General features: G+C 52.3%; 1 protein-coding gene across 1 annotated transcript in view; it reads left to right on the top strand.

Annotated features, from left to right (window-relative positions):
• Positions 1-1,282: 1,282 nt before the first annotated feature.
• LOC149367254 (PHD finger protein 24-like) overlaps positions 1,283-14,716 on the top strand; it is a 45,109-nt gene continuing 31,675 nt past the window's right edge. The window contains exons 1-2 of the mRNA XM_089566922.1: positions 1,283-1,389; positions 6,372-6,572. Coding sequence (XP_089423048.1) covers positions 6,453-6,572 — 120 coding nt within the window. The 5' untranslated portion in view covers positions 1,283-1,389; positions 6,372-6,452. The remainder of the gene's footprint in view (positions 1,390-6,371; positions 6,573-14,716) is intronic.

Here is a 14,716-nt window from a genome sequence, read left to right on the forward strand (position 1 = left end):
CAAAAGCCTTGCGCGTCACCACGCTAATTCAGGATTAGTCGGCAGAGGTCGTGACGTCACACACGGGTGACCAATGTGAGTGAGGTATGACGTCAGACACGCAGAGTCGAGGGCTTGGCTGGGTGCCAACTGCGTAGCAGCCAGAACGTGTGGAAAATTTCCGCTGCTCTGCGGTTGGCGCGTCGAGTCACGTGACATGGTGCATGACGTTGCTGTGGGAGTAGAGGAGCGGAGGAGCGCTTTCAGATGTCTGCTGCTTACGCTTGCATGCTGCTCTGCGTCGTCAGATGGCGCCGAACAATGTATTGTGAGCTTCACCTTCGATGGCGTCGGTTTTCTTCCATGGAATAACCGTTTCTTCCCTCGAAACACAGTGCCGTCATACGTGACGTCATTATCGGGCCTCTGCCCGTCGCTGTGCACTTCAGAGAAGCCTGAACGCCGACGACAACTTTATTCGGCGATTACGCCATCATTTGAAATGCTAGAGCAAAATGATTTCGCAGGATTTACCAGCACATTTCGCACATTCGGCAAGCTAAAACTCATCGAATTCTAAAACCATTTCAGTTGCCCTTTAAGTAGTCGCCCACGATGGCACAGAAATGCTTTTGATTCACAGGGTGTTATTAGTCTTAAGTGCCCTTCGTAATTTTTACCCGCACCATGAATCGCGTTTGTGGAATTGCGTGTCCTGCGCGATGCATCGAGTAACTGCATACAAATCAGAAAACATTTTCCGATTTGTATACAATTGTATATATAGAAACAGGTACAGCATTCTCCCTTACCGTTTCATACAGGCTAATGAAAACATCAGAAAGAGTTCATTTTGTGGTCAGCGGCGCTGAAGGTACTGGAGAGGCCGACTTAAATTAGACACCTTTAGCATATCGAGTACCGTGTTAGCGTTACCGCTACCGGAGTACCGGGAGCCCGCCAACCGCCGCTGAGCACGCGCTGATTGGCACCGATGCTGCAGGTGCGCGCGCAGCTCGTGGGTACGTGGCGCCATCTGCCGCCGTCAAGGCGATTTTCTCATGCGCATTGGCTGCGCGCGGGCTCCCGGTACTACGATACCGGTAACGATAACACGGTACACGGTATGCTAAAAGTGCCTATTATCTCACAGATCCTCGACCTCAAGTATGCATGCTTTTCTCTTTTTACCGCGAGAAAGACCAGAGCGCTCACTAAAACTGCTTTCCTGACTTCATGGATTCATGGAGATGCCGCCATGTGAGTATGCAGCGCGTTTCTTGTGCCACCGTTCGCAGAGGGCGCAAGCTTCGGCGCAAGCATCGCGACCCGGCGGGCGACCACTCGCCCGGTACGACGGAGCCAGTTTCCAACCCTGACTACCTCGACTACGAGCAGGATGTGCCTGTCGTGAGTGATCAACATCGCTTCCACGTCTCCGGTCCTACTAGAGTTTCAAAGTCTATGGTCTAGCTGTGAAAATTTCATGGGCAGTACTCAACAGGAAAAGTAGCAACCTAAGCCCTCAGAGATCTTGCTGGGAGACCGATAGCACCGTTGCAACCGTCGTCGTAGTGAAAAGAAGTTTTCAATGGTACACGTAGCAGTTTCTTTGCAAATCGTTTTGGAACATGGAAGCACAGCGTTACCACGTGACCCCTTCCAAGACGCACTTTCTTGCGCATAATCCACGTGTGCGGCGAGAGTCCGGACGACAACTGCAAAAGTTCGGTTGGTAGGCGTTACCTGGAACAGAACACAACATACACTGGGCAGTGATCATTACATTATACAAATGACTGTCCCGTACAAGCCACCCCGTCACGCAAATACAACACACAAACTCATTAACTGGGATGCCTTTCGCTCTGTACGCACCGCCCTCCCAGACACTCCCATCGCGGACATCGACGCATGGGTGCAATCACTCAGGCATGACGTTCACCACAACACGCGACACATTGAAACTACAACCGAAACCCCTACACTCGACACACGCCTAGCCCACCTCTGGGAAGCTTATCACAGCCTCCTGGAACGCTGGAAAGGCAACAAACTTAACAGGACACTTAGAAAGCGGCTGGCCGCGCTGCAGACACAAATCCAACAACACTCTGAGGAGCTCTGCCGCTCCAACTGGGGACAGATATGTGACGGCATCGCAGGCAACCTGTCCAGCAAACGCGCATGGCAACTCCTCCGACACCTCATTGACCCCACACGCACCAAATCAGCAACACTGCACCACGTTACACGCCTCACACACGAACACATTGACGATCCCGACACCCTCCTAGACACACTTCAAACCATGTACACCTCTCCAGGCGCCCCTACACCTCTACCGCACTACACAGGACAAGCAAATCCAACACTCGACACCTACATCACGGAGACGGAAGTCAGAGCGGCCTTCCTGATTCTCCGCGCTAATTCAGCACCTGGTGCAGACCAAATCACAAACTCCATGCTCCGTAATCTGGGTGACCGATCGATCACCCAGATTACGAAATACTTCAACCAGTGCTGGAGGGAGGGCAGCCTCCCGCAGTCGTGGCGTCACGCGAAGGTAATATTCATACCCAAACCCAACAAACCACTTACCATTCAAAACCTTCGCCCGATTTCGCAGACCTCATGCCTCGGGAAGCTCCTCGAGCATGTTGTATTAGCGAGACTCACAAGTCACATGGCGGACAACAATCTTTACCCGCATAGCATGGTGGGATTCCGCCCCATCTATCCGCACAGGACGCCATGCTGCAACTCACACACGACCTTTTTGACCCGCTTCTTCCAGGTCACACCAAGGCAGTCTTAGCTTTGGATCTTTCCAAAGCTTTTGATCGCATTGAACATCAGGCGATCATGACTGCCCTATCCCCCTTGAATGTGGGTGTGCGCACGTACGCCTACATTCAAGCATTCCTCACTGACCGCACGGCTGAGATACACTTCGGCCCACTGTCTTCCCCCTCCTGCACGCTTCAGAGTATCGGCACCCCTCAAGGGTCCGTCCTTTCCCCCTTTCTCTTTAACATTACCCTCATCCCCCTCGCCCGAAAATTGGCAACTATTCCCCACCTGAAGCACTCTCTTTATGACGACGATATCACCCTGTGGACCACTCACGGCAGTGACGGCGACATAGAGAACACCTTACCGGAAGCAGCCACCCTCACCCAAAATTACGCACGGACCATCGGACTGTCTTGCTCCCCAGAGAATTCCGAACTGCTCCTCATCCGTCCTAAGAACCACCGCTGTCCCCGCTCCCCCATTGCCATTGAACTGAATGGTGACCCGGTACCTGAGGTTGGCACCCTCCGTGTATTGGGCCTGCACATCCAGAACGATGGCAAAAACACCACCACTCTGAAGAAACTCCAGCAGGTTGTAGGCGCGATATTGCACCTCATCCGCAGGGTTTCGGGACATCATAGAAGCATGAAGGAGCGTGACCTATGTCGCCTCATTCATGCCTTTGTCCTCAGCCGTGTGCTGTACCCTACACCATACTTACAACTATCCAAACATGACATAAACGCTTTGGATGCTTTGATTCGCAAGGCATTCAAAGTAGCACTTTATCTTCCCCTCAACACACCCACAGAGAGATTACTAGGCCTGGGCCTCCACAACACGATCGGGGAACTGGTGGAGGCCCACAGACAGGCCCAATACATCAGGCTCACAAAAACCTCCACAGGTCGGTATATCCTGGACTCCCTCGGAATCAGAATGCCGGCCAACGACCCAACCCTCCTCGCCATCCCACGTTCCCTTCACCGGGAGCTCCTCATCAGGCCGCTCCCGAGGAATATGCACCCGTCCCACCATGAGCAGCGCCGCAGAGCCCGTGCGAAAGCCCTCCATCGAGCGTACGGCTCCCAGCCGGACGCCGTCTGGTGATGAAGCGACAGCAGCTGTGGTGGACTCCTCTTTATCTGCCCTCATCACATTACCTCTCCCTCCAGACACCTCCCCAGAGGCTGCAGAGGAAGCCGCCGTTGCACTCGCAATCACCCGCACGGAAGCCCGGTACATTTTCAGTGATTCAAAAACTGCGATTCTAAATTTTGCTCGAGGTCGCGTCCATGTCCCAGCTTTTGGCATACTGGACTCGCCCGATGCACCCCCGGCCCGCCAAGTGGAGCTTATATGGGTGCCTGCGCACTCCGGGAATCCCGGAAACGAGGCCGCCAACCTTTCAGCCCGAGGTTCTTTAAACCGGGCTCAGGTGGTCTCGGATGCGGGATTCCCGGAGTGCGCAGGCACCCATATCAGCTCCACTTGGCGGGGCGGGGGTGCATCGGGCGAGTCCAACTGGGGACTCATTCACTGAGCTGACCCAGGTATACAGAGACTCACGCCAGCTCTACCCTCCGCCCCACCCCTCCCTAGATAACAGACACGCAACACTCTGGCGCAGATTACAGACACACACTCTCCCCTCGCCCCTTACCCTAGCCCACTATCATCCCTCCTTCCCTACTCCGGCATGCGCCCTATGCCCAGAACCCTTCGCTTCTTCCCTCCACATCCTTTCCCTCTGCTCGACGGACCCTCTCCGCGGGACCTAGAGAACCTCAAGACCTGGGAGGATTGGGAGACCCTGCTGCGCTCGGAGGACCCGGCCGTGCAGACCACCGCCACCGGCCGGGCTGCCAGTGTTATGGACCTTAGGAACATAAACACTTGAGTGGAGTGGGGTCGTGCGGGGACCCTGGGGCGTGCCCCGAATTCCTGTTGTAATAAAGTTTTCTCTCTCTCTTGTTTTACGGGGGTTTAACGTCTCAAAGCAACTCAGGTCATGAGAGACGCCGTAGTGAAGGGCTCTGGAAATTTCGACCAGCCGCGGTTCTTTAATGTGCGGTGACATCGAACAGTACACGGGCCTCTAGAATTTCGCCTTCATTGAAATTCAGCCGCCGCGGCCGGGATCGAAACCGCGTCTTTCGGGTCAGCAGCCGAGTACCATAACCACTGAGCCATCGCAGTGGGTAGGAGTAGAAAGTGTCGCAGAATTATCCCCGCTTGAACAGAATAATGAAGAAGAATATGTACCCCGCACATCCACCAAATGTCACAACGTGTTTACGTTTACGGCTCTTCGGCGAGCATAATACAGCGAAAATGCTTCCAAAAGAAATTGTTTATTTTTCGGAAGCGCTAAAACAACACAGACAAAGAAGGAACAGACAGGAACGAGTTCTACTTCCAACTTCCAACTACTTCCAGCGTATCTAGGGCCGAAAAACACAAACTCAGTGGACCCGACATAGACTTTTATGCTCATTCAGAAATAAGCGTAACTCCGCAGCCGAAGAATAGGGAGCACGGTAAGCCCAGGTTGCCCATGCTCAGCATTTACTGACAGAGTGAACTTAGTCTGTAATTATCGATTTAGAGAAATATGCGTTATGTGTATTATTTCCGGCTGCAAATGAAAAAACTTTTGCGGGCATTGTTCCTTAGCGTTTGTTTCTAGTTTCCTTGCTGCATTATGTCTCTGTGTATATATGTTTGTGACTTCTGCATTAGTGTTTGTTTTGCATGTTTCCACTGATGTATTTGCGCTTTATTTCCCAGCATAAATACGTCTTTCTCAGTCCGCAACAGTGCGGAAGCATTGTCGCTATAGATGCATTATAATATTGCAACCTGGTCCTGTGTCCCGCTCCATGAAAAAGCTACTTTTGCTGTTAATATCACTTTGGTCAAACGTTTAACGGAATCCCCCGAGGTGGAGTAGGTTTTGTAATAAGGGAGTAATCATTCATTGACATCCACCCGAGCGCAGCCATACAGCTACAAAGGAAAGCTACACAGCTTTTCCAGAAATTTCGTAGTTAAAGAAAAATTCGTCCTGGTCCGGGGATCGAAGAACCCGGGACCAGGAAAAGCTGTACAGCCTTTCTTTGTAGCCGTATGGCTGCACTCGGGTGGATGTCAGTGAGTAATTAATCCCTTATGTACAAATCTACTCCACCTCGGGAGGTTCCCTTAAGCATTTGACCAACACAGTTCCCACTTCGAGTTATTGACCAATTCGCTCTCTCCCTACCATAAGCTTGCCGTCCCGGTTAGCTCAATTGGTGGAGCGACTGCTCCGGTGAAGCGGTGGTCCCGGGTTCGAACCTCGGACCAGGACGAATTTTTCATTAACTACGAAGTTTCTGTGAAAGCTGTACAGCTTTCCTGTCAATAGATATTAATGAATAATTACTGCTTTATTAATATCCCTTTATTCTCATCGCTAGACGTCATGTTATTGACATTTTTAGTTGTGGCTGGCACTACTCGCCGAGTTACAAACACTGTTCGTGTTATTTTCCCCGTGAATGGCCGCCATTATAATGACGTCACCCGCTCGGCGGCGATGCGTACAGGTGCGCGTGGATAAGCCGGTGTGCGAGGTATGCCACTCGCACGGACACCACCCGCCCCACCCGAAGAAGCTGCTCGAGGACATGCTCAAGTGCCGCATCTGCGGCAACAGCTTCCATCTGCGATGCCTGCGCGCCGCCGGGCTGCCCAAGATGCCACACGGGACGCGGCTGGACCGGCACGCCTGGTCCTGCATGAAATGCGTACGTACGATAGTTCGATAGTGCATTGGTTTCTTTCCCGCTTACGCATACAAGAAAAATCGCAGGGAAAGCTAAAGGCTTCGAGCATGCGAGAACACCACGCATACAGTTTCAGCAGCATTACAGTAAAATTCAGAAAACACACTTGTAGATGCAGACTCCTTTGCATATGAATATACACTAATACAATTTTAGAGGCCCGTGTACTGTGCGATGTCAGTGCACATTAAAGAACCCCAGGTGGCCGAAATTTCCGGAGCGCTCCACTACGGCGTCCCTCATAGCCTGAGTCGCTTTGGGACGTTAAACCCCATAAACCAAACCATACAATAAACTTATTGCCGTAGAGGAGACAAAGAAGATGAACACAGATGCAAAGCTCGGTCACCTTGACGAACATGTATACATATAAACAAGGTTACGTCAAACTGTCACTTTTTGCAGACGCTGCACAAAAATAAAAGAAAAAAAGTAACTGGTCGCGTTTTTTTCTACGATAATCAGTGTTTTAGCGTTTTCCTGAAATGTTTTGTTCAAATCTACATCATGCATCAGATTATTGAAAGTTAGCGTAACTCGTGAGCGTTCGAGGCTTTCTGTGCTCTTCCCTGCCAAGAGCGAGCGTGTGTGTGAGCAGGATTGCTAGTTACGTGGGGTTGGTTTTTGTAGATATTGAAGTATGTTTGCTCTTCGTACTTGTCTTCAGCGCTGTTTATTCATTATGAAATGAACTCCATCAGCTCGTAGTAAAGGGTACTTTGCAAACAGCGGGCCTGTTGGTAAGTCTTGATGATGTCCAACGTACTACCTCTAAAATAATTCTTACCACCTGGGGGTCTTTGACGTGCACTGAAATCGCACGGCACACGGGCACATTTTTGCTCAAATTAAATAAATTAAATTATCCTTGCACAAATTCTCATTCACGCGATTTGTGCTTGCTTTACTACGAGCATCACCCCACCGCAGTGCACCTAACTTTCTCAAGAGTGAAGGAGCAACTCGTTCTTAACCCTCTTTATATTATTTCTAAACTAGCATTGTCATAACAACTGTATGCGTTTCGTGGAATGCAACGCCATTAGTGCGTTTTAGATGACATCACGGCGTGTACTTCATTCGGCGCTGATACAGATCCGGACTTAGTTTCTGCATTCATGGAGGTTTTTAAACATGACACACATGCCAAATTCATGACGCCACCGGCAATGCTGATGTGCATTTGTATTGTAGCCGCGTGGAGCAGCGCGGCTGACATCTCTGACGCATTTACGCGTCACTTTTCGCAGCTGTTTGCTTCCGAGGCCGAAAGGCGGGACGACGCCTCTTTCACGGACTCCCTCCGTAGTTTCTGCGCTACGCTACCGCAGGTCCCGAGCGATCTCGGCGCGCAGCTGAGCGCTCCTGTAGGCACGGAAGAGCTCTTCGCCACCGTTAAGGGCATGAACGCCGCCTCAGCTCCAGGCCCTGACGGCATTCCCATCAGCTTTTATGCTAGGTTTTACACCGTCCTGGAGGATCACCTCCTCCAGATGGTGAACGCCTTCGTCAGGGACGGCGAGAGGCCGGAGTCTTTTCGAGAGAGCCGCGTAGTGCTCATCCTGAAGCCTGGCGGGTGTCGATCTGACCCGCAGGCGTGGCGCCTGATCACTCTGCTAAACGCAGACTACAAGATCGTGGCGTCACTGCTGGCTAAAAGGTTGAGTAAGGTTTTATCGGTGCTCGTAAGCCCTGCACAGACCTGCAGCGTGCCTGGACGCTCGGTGTTCTCGTCTCTCGCACTAACGCGTGACTTGTTCACGTTCGCCTCGAGAACAGGAATTCCGGGTTGTTTTGTCTCTCTCGATCAGGCTAAAGCCTTCGATCGGGTCGAGCACCGATATCTTTTTGGAGTTCTCGGGGCTTTCGGCTTTCCGCCGGAGTTCGTAGAGCGGTTGGAGCGGCTGTACTCCGATCTTACAGCTTGCTTGCTATTCAACGGGGCGTTGACCGCACGTTTCGGGATAGAGCGCGGTATTCGCCAGGGTTGTCCCCTGTCACCTATGCTCTTCGTGTTATGTTTAGACCCGCTCTTGCGTCGCGTAGCAGAGTCTCCATCGATTCGCGGTTTCCCTTTGGCTGGCCAGGGCCAGGTGAAGGTGTCAGCGTACGCTGACGACGTGTCCTTGTTTCTGAGGGACGCGGACAGCTTCGTAGCGTTTGTACGGCTTTTTTCCAGTTACAGCGAGCTGTCCGGCGCCCTCCTCAACAGGGGCAAGAGCAAGGCTCTGCGTTTCGGGGCCTTCGCGTCGGACCTGCTGGGCGAGGTGGAGTGGGTCCCGGCTTGTAAGGTGCTAGGAGTCGTGTTCCTCTCCTCGGGGGAGGTAGCCCGCGACTCGTGGTCCGAGTTGAGAGCGACCGCTGAGCGACGCCTGACAGTAGCAGCGCGTTTCCGCCTGTCGCTGTCGGAACGCGCGTTTATCATCAGGTCATCGGTGTGCGCGCCGCTCTATTATATAGCTCGCGTCGCTTGTCCGCCGCGCACCTTTACGCGCCGCTTGGCCACTCTCTGTGGCAGTTTTTTCTGGGCGGGAAAAACGGAGACCGTCGCTCGCGCGCTCCTCCGTCTTCCCACGCGCATGGGCGGGTTCAGCCTGCCCAACCTGCGCACAATGTGCAGCGTGCTTGCTGTTCGAGGCGTCCGCGACCTGGTCGACGCCACCGACTACCCGGGAAGAGGGCTCCTCGCCTACCTTCTCGGGACTTCGCGGCGGCTCTTTTTTGGTGAACTCGTAGGTCCTTCAGCCGAACGGCAGCCGGAGTTCTTCCGGTATGTCTGTCGGACGGCCGAGTCTCTCACCGCCACCCTGCCCGAGGTCGACGTCTCTCAGACGCAGGCCTCCCGCGTTTGCGAGCTCCTTGCCATCCAGGAGGCTACACCTGAACAGCGAGAGCGGAGCAGGCGGGTACGGTGGCGAGACTTGACGTCGCACTGGGTACCACCAGACGTCCGCGACTTCGGCTGGCTGCGAGGCTGGAGAGTCCTCCCAACGGGGGTCCGCATCGCCGCGTGGGGCATCGCTCCTTCTCGGTGTCCCCAGTGCGGTGCGACAGAGACCCTCGAACACGCGCTTTTTGAGTGCGTCGTAGCGCGCACTTTTTGGAGGCTGATGTCGCGCATGTTTTTTGTTAGCCTCGACTCGCACACCAGGCCGCGCGACGCATTTGTGCGGCTCTTGCTGTGTGTCGGGGCCTTCGTTTTGTGACGCCAGAGAGGCGTCGCTTCCTTGCAGGGCCGGCCTCAACGCGCCATGTTCCCCATGCTGCAGAGGGTTCGGGCGCGCCTGTTTCAACAGGCGTGTTTAGATCATGTGACCCTCCCAGAAGACGAGTTCCTGCGGCGGTGGAGCACCCGCTTCATCGCCGCCAGCGGGGGCCGCGTGACGGTGCGGCTCCTGCCGTATTGAGTGTGTGGTGCGCGGTGTCGGTGCGCGTTCATCGTATTCAGTGAGCGTGCTTCCCCGCGATGCCTGGACATTATGGACCCTTTGAACATTTTGTGCTGTGAATGATTTTGTGTGAACGGCGGCAGCAGTCGCCGTCGTGTTCTTGTTTCATAGCTTGTTTGTACCGAGCGACACTAGTCGCTGCCTTGGTGTTTTTGTCTTTGTGAGGGACTATGGTCCCTTTGTATGAATAATCAGTCCAATAAACTTCTCTTCAAGGCTGTCGTGATCCTGGGTCCGAGAAGTCTCAGCCTCTCCCGTTACCGAGAGTAGAGTAAGCATGGAACGTTTACGGGCATAACACGAAGCGTACGCGGATACGACGAGACGCAGGCCTGACAAGAATGTATATGCAGCGCGTTCGAAACTGTCCGAAGTGCGTAGAGGCGAAAGCGTTTTCCGCACCACTTTGCCTATGAGACACTGGTGACGTCACCACTGGATTACGTCACACATAATTGATGACGAAGTACTAAATACTAATTAACTGCTAAAATTCAGGGGGCACTTATGACTGTCTAAAGTGCGTAGAGGCGAAAGCGTTTTCCGCACCACTTTGACTGCTTCTGTGGCACTGGTGGCGTCACATGTAGTTGAGTGCTAATTACTAAGTGACGACAAATCACTAATTAATGGTTAATTACTGATTTCTGCCTGAATACTAATTAACTGCTAATTAATGACGCTTAAACTTCGCCTTTAGGAGTGGAACGCGACAGCGTGTTGTAGCGCTGCCAGGGTCCACGGAACGCCACCACCCGTTCGGCGCGATGCGTTGCCCTTTGAACGCTTTTTGAGGAAAGGAAAGGGCGCAGTAATTCTCTGTCATCTCGGTGGACACCTGAACCGCACCGTAGAGGAAGGGGGGAAGTGGGAGTGGAAGAAGAAAAAGAAAAATGGCCCGTAATGAAGAAAATGAAAATTGTATTTGAGGAAAGGAAATTACGCAGTAACTGTCTCACATATCTCGGTGGACACCCGTCAAAATTCAGGGGGGCACTTTTTTGACCTAAAGTGTGGTCACTGATGTGTGGTTAGGATGTTAGCTTCGCCTCTAAGAGTGGAACGCGACAGCGTCTTGCAACGCTTCCAGGAGTCCATAGAATGCCATTGCCCATTCGGTTCTATGCCTCGCTCGTCGGCAAATTGGTTTTTGAGGAAAGGAAATGTATGTGTCTCTCATATCTCGGTGGACACCTAAACCTCGCCGGAAAAGAAGGAAGGAGGATGGGAGTGAGCGAAGACACCGTATTCACTAGACGCACCTTTGTTCTTCCAAAAACCATCGAGCTGGCATGGCGGAGTGGATAGCATGCTCGTCTCACACTCCGAAGACCGGGGTTCGATTCCCGAGCTCGAGCAATTTCTTACTCGGTTTTATTTATTTGTATAGCCTGACTTGAAAAGTTAATTAGGCTAATTGAGCAATTAAGCAATTAACTAAGCTCAGTTCCACTTACTTGAAGCATCACTATACGATCCCTTCAATTGGTTGCCTGGTTACTAGCCGAAGTACAATTGGCCCCGTTTGAAATTCGCGCACTGTGACGTCACGACCGTTTGGACCAACTGAAAAGCGTGACATTTCTGTCGACAACTGCTGCTTACAACGATGAGACATTAAAGGCTTTCGCCTTAATACTGACGCTTAAGCTTCGCCTTTAGGAGTGGAACGCGACAGCATGTTGTAGCGCTGCCAGGAAGTCCACGGAACGACATCACCCGTTCGGCGCGATGCCTTGCCCTTTGAACGCGACGCTTTTTGAGGAAAGGAAATTGCGCAGTAATTCTCTGTCATCTCGGTGGACACCCGAACCGCACCGTACAGGAAGGGAGGAACGCCTCCACCCGCTCGGCGCGAAGCTACCGGTGCTTGTATGCCGGTCCTGTAGGAGGGCTTAGAGAGTCTCGTTCAATCTGGTATGGTGCCCGGGTGCTCTCGTTTCAGCTCTCGGATGAGTGGAATTCAGTGCCCGGATGTTGGCCCCCGGTCTCGGCGTGACGTCACCACACTGCCGACAACGGGAGCTAAAATCATTTCATGCTTAATAACCCAAGTAGGAGCTTCTGTAATTTTAGTATCATCGTCAGCCTTACTACGCCCACTGCAGGGCAAAGGCCTCTCCCATGTCTCTCCAATTAACCCTGTCCTTTGCCAACTGCGGCCACCTTATCCTCGCAAACTCCTTAATCTCATCCGCCCACCTAACTTTCTGCCACCCCTGCTACGCTTGTCTTCTCTAGGTCTCCGCTCTGCTACCTTTAAGGCCCGTCGGTTATCTTGTCTTCGCATTACATTAAGTCATTTATCTTTGGGGTTCTCTTAACGTGGACCGAAGTGCCAGCAGGCGACGATTCTTGCATCTCTCCTCCACATAAGAGCGGCCGGCAATCGTACCCATCATCATCATCATCATCATCAAAAACTTTATTGTACTGAGGAGTTTGGAGCACACAGTCTCCCGGGCCTCCGCACGGCCCCACTACATTCAAGCATTTATGTTCCTGCGGTCCATAACGCTGGCAGCCGGTCGGTGGCGATAGCCTGCACGATCGGGCCCTCGGAGCGCAGCAGGGTGTCCCAGGGTTGTCAGGTCTTGAGGTGATATATGCTCCGCGAGAGAGGATCCACCTGGCAGTGAGAAAGGAGATGGAGAGCAGAAGCGACACGTTAGGGACAGAGAGTACAGGATGAAGTGAGGAGACGCGTCAAAGAGTTCTGGTGATTTTCATTGCTAAGCAGTACTACTTTCGCTACCACCTCAGCCCGTGCCGTGCCGCGGCCGCATAGCCACGCTTGACCTTTCGCGTGACCTCGCTGCGTGACGTCATACCATCTGTGTAAAAACGGGGCCCCATCTCACACCGTCGCCTTGCGCGGCGCATAGCCACGGCCTGACTCCCGCTCCTCACCCCAGGGGCGCTGCGCGCTATGTGACGTCATACCATCTGTGTAAAAACGGGGCCACATCTCACGCCGTCGCCTTGCGCGGAGCATAGCCACGGCCGTGGCCCGACTCTCGCTCCTCTCACCAGGGGCGCTGCGCGCTATGTGACGTCATACCATCTGTGTAAAAACGGGGCCCCATCTCACACCGTCGCCTTGCGCGGCGCATAGCCACGGCCGTTGCCTGACTCCCGCTCCTCTCACCAGGGGCGCTGCGCGCTATGTGACGTCGTTCCATCTGCTTAAAAACGGGGCCCCATCTCACGCCGTCGCCTTGCGCGGCGCATAGCCACGGCCGCTGCCTGTCTGCGCTCTTCTCGTCAAGCCCATGAGATGCCGCCTCCAGCCTATACGCTGCGGCAGGTTGCAAAGAGAAAGCATCAGCGAGCTACGGAGACAGAAGAAGAACGAGAAGGACGGCAGCAGAACCACGTATTGCTTCGCAATTACCAGGCTTAACCAAGCTAAGCCACAGCCAATTTTTTTATTGTTTCTTTTTAATTCTTTTTTTCCCACCAATGTGAGTCATGTTGAATGTACTACTACCCCCCCCCCCCCCTTATGTAATACCCCCCCCCCCCCCCCCCAGGGGTCTTTAAAGGTCAAATAAATGATGATGATGAAATGATCCTGGCTTGTCGAGCAACAACACCTTCGAAGAGCGCGTACGCTGAGATGGTAGATCCTGCTCTCGAGGGGAAAACATATAGCAACGAGCAAGTGTCAAAAAGTTCAAAGAAGAGTCAGGGTGCAATAAAGGTGGATATCAAAAATGCGTATGATTTGTCGTGTCATGCAAAGGGGAATGAAGGGCCAATGCTACGCAGTTCCATCGGAACGGGCCATTAATCGCCTGTCATTTTGTTTAGTTCCGAACTAGCAGGCATCGCAGGCAAGCACAACTAATACACTTAATTAAACGATCGCGCCCTTTCTTATTATTCTCCATCTTTCTGTACACCTTACAGCATCAAACGAAGGAACAGGCTTTCACCGTGCCCCTGCCCACTAACATGCTGACCAGTGTGACATTGGTGGAAACTGCTTTGTTTCTTGCAGTGTTGAAAGTAACAGAATTCAAGTAAACTTTTAGTATACAAATGACACTGCAAATGGGCTGCATACCACTTCGGCATTTATGTGCGAGCTCGCTGCACATCTGATAATTCGAGTCCACTCTGCTTTTTTTTTTCCGCAAAACTAATGCCTGGAGTCCGCCTTCATTGGCAGACGAGCGCAATCCGATGCTGCTGACATTTAAGGTCAAGATATTTCTCAATAATTTTCATGTTGCGCAACCAAAACAGATGAGGACGTGCGATTCTGCATGACCATTTCTTTTTGGCTCCTTTCTAATTTCTATTTGCCCCCATTGAAACTCTAAATGCTGGAGGAATGAGGACTTTGCCAGTAGGCTATCCTGTGAACCCTTTGGACCCTGTTATACTCCGTTTAATACATAGCAGTCAACGCAGCCAAGGCTGCTGCGACTGTTCGCGCTCCTCGCCCGCATCGTAATGTAGTGCGTCAAAAGTAAAAATCGTAATGAACTCAAAATTAAAGTAAATGTTGGTTGATATTGCAGTGTAATGATAACGGTGTTTCATTTTGCAAAAATATTGCTTTTTCTTTTATGTTCTACAAAACAGAGTGCCTTAGTTTTTTGTTGTTTTTTTCGGTCCCTCCTGTATTAGGTTTTCGCCGCTAGGCCG

Source organism: Amblyomma mixtum, chromosome 1 (genome assembly GCF_055824585.1).
Source record: "Amblyomma mixtum isolate Tamu chromosome 1, ASM5582458v1, whole genome shotgun sequence".
NCBI lineage: Eukaryota > Metazoa > Arthropoda > Arachnida > Ixodida > Ixodidae > Amblyomma > Amblyomma mixtum.